The 8,231-nt window shown below is 41.0% G+C and overlaps 2 protein-coding genes across 2 annotated transcripts; both read left to right on the top strand.

Annotated features, from left to right (window-relative positions):
• The first annotated feature begins 405 nt into the window (after window positions 1-405).
• bdkrb1 (bradykinin receptor B1) lies at window positions 406-2,307 on the top strand. Its single transcript, XM_044047852.1, has 2 exons — window positions 406-503; window positions 618-2,307. The coding sequence occupies exons 1-2, from the start codon at window positions 453-455 to the stop codon at window positions 1,710-1,712; spliced, it is 1,146 nt and encodes a 381-aa protein (XP_043903787.1). The 5' UTR covers window positions 406-452; the 3' UTR covers window positions 1,713-2,307.
• Window positions 2,308-5,815: 3,508 nt separating this feature from the next.
• LOC122783356 (psychosine receptor-like) lies at window positions 5,816-6,809 on the top strand. Its single transcript, XM_044048105.1, has one exon. The coding sequence runs from the start codon at window positions 5,816-5,818 to the stop codon at window positions 6,764-6,766; it is 951 nt and encodes a 316-aa protein (XP_043904040.1). The 3' UTR covers window positions 6,767-6,809.
• The last annotated feature ends 1,422 nt before the right edge of the window (window positions 6,810-8,231 follow it).

Consider the following 8,231-nt stretch of genomic DNA (forward strand, 5'->3'; position numbering starts at 1 on the left):
TTGTTGTTGTTGTTGAGGCAACCATAAATCATGAACATTAGAATACTAGTTTTCAAAAAGTATTTCAATGATTTATCATTTTTACATCGTGCAGTAAAAGTGAAACTTTCCCGAGGCCTAGAGGTCAGAGGTCAGCGTCAGCTTGTGTGGAAAAATGAAACGTGTTATAGCATATGAATCGCAGTAAGCTTATCTTTGCTAATGATGTCTCTGCAGCAGCGTTGATGAGGTCAAACACTCCTCATGCACTTCTCCGCATATCTCTAATACATACAGCGACCAAAAACGGTGACGCTTTCGTAAACAAGTTGATTTATTGAACACCCTGGCCAAGGTTGAGGAAGAATGCAACTGTGTAAACAGAAATTCCAAAGCACGTCTCCCCCCCGCCTCTTACTTGCTGCGTACTTTCACCGCGGGTGCAGTCGACACTGGAGAGCCGTGTTGAAGACATGTCTTTCAGGGTACTTTTCGACCGCAGGAGCATTTTCATGCAGCATGTGGTAAAGAAATCTCTCATGTTTCATCAAATTATGTTAAAAATCCCAACAGGGGCGACAGAGTTTTCAGAATAATAGCGCTTAAATGATTTTACTCATGAGAATTTTGCTTCTTAGCCCGTGGAGCGAGTGGTGTTTTCTTCTATGGGAACACTATGGTCTGTAAACAGCAATACGTCGCTGCCAGTGGGTCCATCAGAGACTCCACCTGCTGCAGAATGGAATCCGGTCCACGCTGTTGTCCCTCCGTACATCTTCATCGTAAGCCTGACGGGCCTTCTCTTGAACAGTTTTGTCCTCGGGGTGTTTGTGGCTCACAAGGATCGGCTGACCGTGGCAGAGCTGTATCTCGGTAACCTGGCACTGGCTGACTTTTTCCTCCTGTGTGGCCTCCCTTTCTGGGCCATGTACGTCCTCAATGACTACAACTGGCCGTACGGGGACGCCTCGTGCAAACTGGTCAACTCCGTCATCATCGTCAACTTCTACACCAGCATCTACACCCTGGTGATGATCAGCTTCGATCGCTACCTTGCACTGGTGAAGACCATGAAGGCCAGGTGGCTGAGACGGACCCTTTACGCCAAGATTGCCTGTTTGATCCTATGGATATTAGGACTTCTACTGAGTCTGCCAACTATGCTCCACAGGAAGGTGAAGTTCATGGAGGACTACCAGACGCTGTCCTGTGTACTGGACTACGGCGATGACATGCATTGGAAGTTGGCCCACCAGATTCTGATGAATGTGGTGGGCTTTGTGATGCCTCTCCTGGTCATTGTGTTCAGCAGCGGAAGCATAATCAAAGTCTTAGCTCAGCGGAAGGACACTGTGGGATTTCACGACGCCAACGACAGGAAGGCGACAGCGCTGGTGTACGCCGTGACGCTGCTGTTCTTACTTTGCTGGGGTCCCTTTCAGATATTCACCTTCCTCGACATACTCTGTGACGTCCACGTGCTGGATGAGACGTCGTGGTTCCACGCGCTCAACGTAGGCGGTCAGGTGTCCGTGTATCTGGGCTTTCTCAACAGTGCCCTCAACCCCCTGCTGTACGTCTTCTCCGGACAGTACTTCAGGAGGAAAGTTACTGCCATCTACAGGAGGTCCAGACATCCTCACAGAGGGTCAGACATGACCACATACCAACGCTCTGTTGTGTCCACTTACCTCAACAAAACGGAGCAAATTAAGCCTGTGGTTATTTTTTAATGATTGTACTCCTGACATGCCATTGCTCCACTTCTGCTGCTGCTTGTTGCTCAAATTCGATGGAGCCTAATAATCTGGTTAAATACTTACAGAGAGTTTCATGATGTTTAATTGTTGTGGACGTAATCTGTTTGAAACATTACCCTTTTTTTTATTCATATTACACAAATCAAATGTAACATTTTGCAGAGACTTTATTATCTTATTTTCATTTTGTGTACTTGGTGTAAATTGGCATTTATAGTCCCTGTCCATCCTCATACAATACGGCTTTACCTTGGCGTTTAACAGAGACATTTATCCTGTACGTTTTTATTAAAGCAGTTTCATTACGGTGTCATGAGATAAATGTGCTAAATACAAATTGCATTACAAAATACTACATTTGGATCAGTTATGAATATATTCCACATTGGACGCAACCATATCAGCTAATAAGCTACGAAATATTGCTACATTATGTTAAAAAATGATGATGATGATGTGATTCCAGGCCTCTTTATAAACAAATTCAGAGTTGTTTTACAGCTGTCGCTTTGTATCAATATACCGGCCTGACATTTAGTCGTTAATAAAGACTCTACAGCATGTGTAACTCTGTATTGTTAGTGTTATGTTGAATGCTCCAGCCATCTGTGGTATAAATCCACTGTGTGAACTTGTCTCATCTTGGTTTTAACGTTGTTTATATCCACGTGCTCTTGAACACACCGCTTACAGCTTTACGGCACATTTCATTCCTCGGGAAATGCATAAATTAGACTCAAAGTGTATTGTATATTGTAGAGATATTGTTTACATTGGTTCCATATGCTGCTTCCACCTATTAATTGCTTTTTTACAAGCATATGGGCCTGTGCTCTCAGAAAAAGCACTATTCTAGACCGGAAACAAGCTACATTTTTCAGTTAAATAACATGTGGTCACATGTTTGTGTAAAACACAGCTGATGGAGCCATTTTTGGTCACTGGTTTCAGAACTACAGAACAAATATAAATAATTGAATAAATAAGACCAGGTGCAGATGTTTATGATACAGGACGTGACTCGTGCAGGACCCGGTTAACAATGTAGGTTTTAATAAATAATCCTCGCTGGGATGTTCGTGAACCTGTTCACCTGACTTTCAGTCAACAGATCATTTCAAGTCATATAGATTAGCTAGAAATTTAAAGTTAAAAAACATATTTAATGTACATTAATATATCTGGTGCACAATGGCATCATATAAAAATGGTGCAATCCATGTCTTATAACATTTTAAGACATAGACAGCACCGTTGTATATGTGGGTGTCTTAATCCATTTCTAACATGTTTTCCAGGCTGTTTATATTTGTAAAAATAAAAGATTTTTTTTTTAATGTCAAATGAAGTCTCTGGAACATATAAAACAGATAAATAATTGTTATCATCATTATCATATCATATCGCACAGCTTTTCCGTAACACTTTCCAGTGGCTATGGACCTGATGTTAAATCACACTCTAACTGTTATTAAAAGGGTCTTTAAAAGTCAGCAATTTAATGAGGTGAACCGTGCTGAGCCCCTGTCTCATCACTCTGGTGTGTAATAAAAGTGGAACGCCTGTCGCCACCAAACCCTCACTTATTAAAGCCTGGTACTGCTAATGTGAGCCGTTGCTCAGACAACAACGTCACCGACTTACAGCAATAACTCTCGAGTTCAAATGAATCTTTGGAGGAGTTTATAGACAATGTGGTGTAAGAAACTCTGCGTAAGACACAGAGGATGAAGCTAAAATTAGAAGCACATAGAGTAGATGGGGGGGGGGCAAATGATTTGATGTCAATTTTTCACAACTGTGTTTAGTCGGGTACAACTTTGTTTACCCATATTTAAACTAAACATTTATTTTTAAAATAGAAAAGCACCCACATGCTTCAGTCTCTGAGAGCAGATGTGTGTTGCACAACAAGACTTCATTTGGTTAGTGGAGATCCTTCAATATGAGAATGGAGCAGACAAATTAATTAATACCACACCATTATTGCTAATGAATGAATTTTAATTTTAACAAAAATATCAAAACAAGATCTATATCACTTTTAGTTCTAGTTTGGAGGCCGTGTGGTGTTCCAGAGTGTATGGTGAATATGTGATGCCTAACAACTAATTATCCCTAGTTTAAGGAACTGTTTCATTAGAATCATGCAATAAAATACAACTTTATTTTACAACACTGACAGACGAATACTGATCAAACAACATCAACTGTTGTAGTTTCTCTATTTACACACGTTACAAACAAATAAATAATATAGCGTAATAACCTATAAACAACAAGGACTGCAGATGTTTCCCATTTTGTTTTAAAACAAGTGTAATTTCAACAATATTATGCATAAGTTTACCATTTACATGTGTGTGCAGGTATCAGGAGCTGAAAAATATATGATTTCACATTGTGTTTCATCCTGTGGGCCGGATAGGACCCTCTGGTGGGCCGGTTCTGGCACCACGGGCCGTATGTTTGACACCCCTGAGTTAGATACATTAAGTGGGTGGTAATTAAGTTGTGATGTATTTACAGCACAAACCTTATGGCCTTTCACGGTGGCTTGTCATCAAGTCTCTGAACTCTCTGACGGCTCCCTGGTTTGTCATTACCGTACTTGACCACAAGGGGGAGCTGCAGGCTTTCTTCTTATAGTTTCATGACAGAAGAGTTGGCCTGCAATTGTTCCTGTCCCCATGTCTTCATCTTGGCTTCTTGCTCATGCTTTTTTAATTCATCTTTATCCATGTAAGCATCTTTATCCATGTATGGTCACAACTATAAACAATACACTGGATCTTATTATAGTTTAAGCAGTTAGTTGTTAAAGAGAGATTAGAAAAGCTATGAAAGACTGGAGGAATTATCCATAGGACCAGAGTCTTTTAATGAATTTTAATGCATGAACATGCATCTTTGAGGCTGAGACAGGAAAAATCGACAGCATATTTAATAATTCTGCAGATTTTAGGATAAATAATAGAATAAAGGATATAGAAATATAATAGAAATAGAAAAAAGAAAGTTTTTTGTAATAGGTTATTAAGAGGATTAACATTGATGTGGTCTCATATTGACTGTGTATGGATTTAATAATTCAGTTTACACAACGACAGGTCTGTGAATCAGTGCTTTAGTTACAATTGCTCTACCAAAGGAATACGTGTGTGCGTGTGTGTGCAGAGCTGAGCCATAACAAACTTCACCACCCGTAACAACCTTTAATAAGACAATAAGCAATAAGCATCCCCTTTGTCGCTATATAAAGTATTGATACAACATGCATGCATGCAGACAAGCGGCCTAATATAGATTCAGTACCCAAATTAAATCTACCATGTGCTCCTTTATCTGTTTGTTCAGTTACGGCCTGTCACCCAGTAAATGACACGCAGTAGTCAGGGACGACAAGGAGGCAGCCGAAACTCTTCCTGTTTCTTTAAAGTGGCTGATGAGGCAGAAGGAGTCAGGACAAGTGAATGTTTTTGTGAAATCTGACAAAAGTAAGTAGAATTTCTTGATTTCTATATACATATTTATTTGCATGATTATGTAGTTGCGTTATATGTGTTATATGTGGATACGTGAGCCAGCTGATTTCAGTAATGTCCTGAAATATTTACAGCTCAGTATTGCCTAGATAGAAATGCAACACAAACTAATCAGGATGTTCAAGAATATGTCTTTTCAGGGTTGCGTTGCCAGATTTCAGACGCACATTGTTAAACTGTTTTCAACGGGCTGACGAGAAAAAGCTCAACTCATTAATTGGCTGTGTAAACATGTCTCCCAATAATAGTTTATTGCTCTTATTCTGGCACAGTTGTCAGTGTCAGGTGATAAGAGCTGCCAAACTCTGTCTGAGATCATTGGGAAACAGCATCACAACATAGAATTTAACACTGAATTGTGAGATATGTATTTTTATAGCAAGTGTTTGACTTTTATGTTGAGAAAATAAATGTTTTTTACAGATTACATCAGTGTTTTTGCACACGTTTATATTCAAGTACATCACAGTGACACTTTATGTGTTTATTTGTTCGTCTACAAGGTGAGAGTGTGTGAGCTTTACATCTGCCATGGAAAACTTAACCCTGGCCGTCAACTACACAAGCTGTTACTTTTTTGACAGCGTAGCCAGGAGGAGGTCGTTTCTATTCTTCTACCTGGCGATCATAATCGTTTCCATCCCAGCCAACGGCTTCTCACTCTATGTGTCCTGGCAGCACATCAGACAGAAGAACGAGCTTGGTGTGTATCTGGTCAACTTGGCCCTGAGTGACCTGACCTTTACTGTGGGTCTGTCTCTGTGGCTGGACTTCCTGTGGCGAGGGGTTTGGACGCACGGTGGCTACGTGTGCGTGCTCTCTGTCTACTTCCTCTTCACTAACTTCTACACCAGCGAAGCTCTCCTCTGCTGCATTGCCGTTGACCGTTACCTGGCAGTGGTTCACCCACTGAAGTTCACCTCCCTGAGGAAAGTGAACACTGCAGTGGCGGTGACTGTTGCCATATGGCTGCTGGTGCTCCTTTTCAACGCCGGCACCATCAGATGGGAGGACTCGTACCAGGAATACAACGGGTTTCCTGTGTGCTTTGACACCTTTATCCCTCTGTCAGAGAGTCTGGCTCGTGCTAACATCATACGCTTCTTCCTGGGGTTCATTGTTCCCTTTCTCCTGGTGGTGGTTTCCACCTGGAGGATCTGTGTCGCGGTGAAGTCCAACCAGGCCACAGAGGAGAAGGAACGTAAACGGATTTCCAAGATGCTGACCGTTGTTCTGCTCTGCGTTGTGCTCTGCTTTGGACCTGTCCACGTCATGATGCTTCTGCGCATACAGGTGGATCACTGTAAGGATGTCACATGGTTCCTTTATCCCTACAAAATCGCCACCGCCATCTCGAGCTTCAACTGCCTCGCAGACCCGCTCCTTTACTGCTTCATCACTAGAACAGGACAGGCAAACGTCAATAAGGTTGTTCTCTTTTTCCAGGGGAAGAAAGGACGCACAAGCAATGCTATGGTGTAGACAATCTTGTATAAAGTACCTTAAAGGGAGTAAAAGTACAAGTATCTTACCAGAAAATGACTTTGGTGGAAGTTTTAGTCCCTTTTTTATAATATTACTTAGTTAAAATACTTTAAAAAAGTAAAATAAAGTATTAAAACTGTGATGAGATAGGATTGAGCCATTGTGGATCAGTGGTATAGGGCGAGTTTTCTTTCAACTGGAAGGTTGTGGGTTTAATTGCTGACCCTGCTAGTCTAGATGTGACCTTGAGCAAGGCACTTATCCACCATGTTGCAGCGTGTGAATGGGTAAAAACGGTAGTGTAAAGCTCTATAAATAAATACAGACCATAATACCAACTCTTCTTTTTGATTATTTGGTAGTCACGATTAACAAAGATAGTTAGAGGAAATTTAGTGGAGTAAAGGTAAAAGTTGCTAGAAATATCAATAAAGTAAAGTACAGATATGTGACTTTTGTACTTAATAAGTGCAGTTAAGTATTTGTACTTTGTCACATTAGTAGATTTAATACAGAGTTTACACCATGGTCGTTTCTATACCACCTTCATATTTAAACTGACCATTTACGTACATCTCTATCAAGGTGCTTTAATAACACTGACACGTGATGGAAACGTCATTAATAATGAAAGGGAGTTAATAGATTGAATCCTTTGAATAAAAACAGTGTATATATGTTTCTAGATGTCTTTGTCTTGTCATGTACTCCACAAAGACAAACACTGAGTGCTTCGTTAATGGCAAACCTAACTTCAAAATAACTCTGGTGGAAGTGGAACACGGCGTACAATAATTTAAGGTACAAATGTACGTAATAGTTTTTTAACAGTGATGTACTGTATGCAGTAAATACATGTGTGCAATAGACACGCCTCTCTCTTCTGTTGACAATGACATGCACACTTTAAAATGCAGGGAAATTTAACCTTGGGCGGATCGGCCTCATGTCACCACGTGATCGGAGGTGATTGTCCGCATTGCCATGAAAGGTGTAGTCTTCACCATCGATGACAACTTTCCGGCTCTTAAATTGCGTGACACGGTTCATTTTGCGATCATGACAAAGGACATGTGCTCCTCCATGTGACTCTACCTCTTCCATCCATGCATCCGTCCATCCATGTCAGATAATATGCATCACCTGACAGTGAATAACCTGCGTCAGCAGAATCACGGGGCTGTAAAAACACTCATCTATATACCCATTCAGTCACCTTCCACTGTCCTTGAGTGTGTTCACAGACAGACGTCTTTATTCATATGTATAAGCAGATGTGGCTAAGTGAGGATCAATAGATTTGGTCAGAGAGTCACGGAGTCTGTCTTTATGTTGGCAGAGTTTCAGCAGTGGCACGTGTTAGGGACCATATACAGTATCTGCACCGGTGATCTCACTGTTTAAGCACAATCTTGTAAAGGAGGACCACGATGGTCAAATACACACACGTGTGTGTAAAAAA

Source organism: Solea senegalensis, linkage group LG16 (genome assembly GCF_019176455.1).
Source record: "Solea senegalensis isolate Sse05_10M linkage group LG16, IFAPA_SoseM_1, whole genome shotgun sequence".
NCBI classification, from domain to species: Eukaryota; Metazoa; Chordata; class Actinopteri; order Pleuronectiformes; family Soleidae; genus Solea; species Solea senegalensis.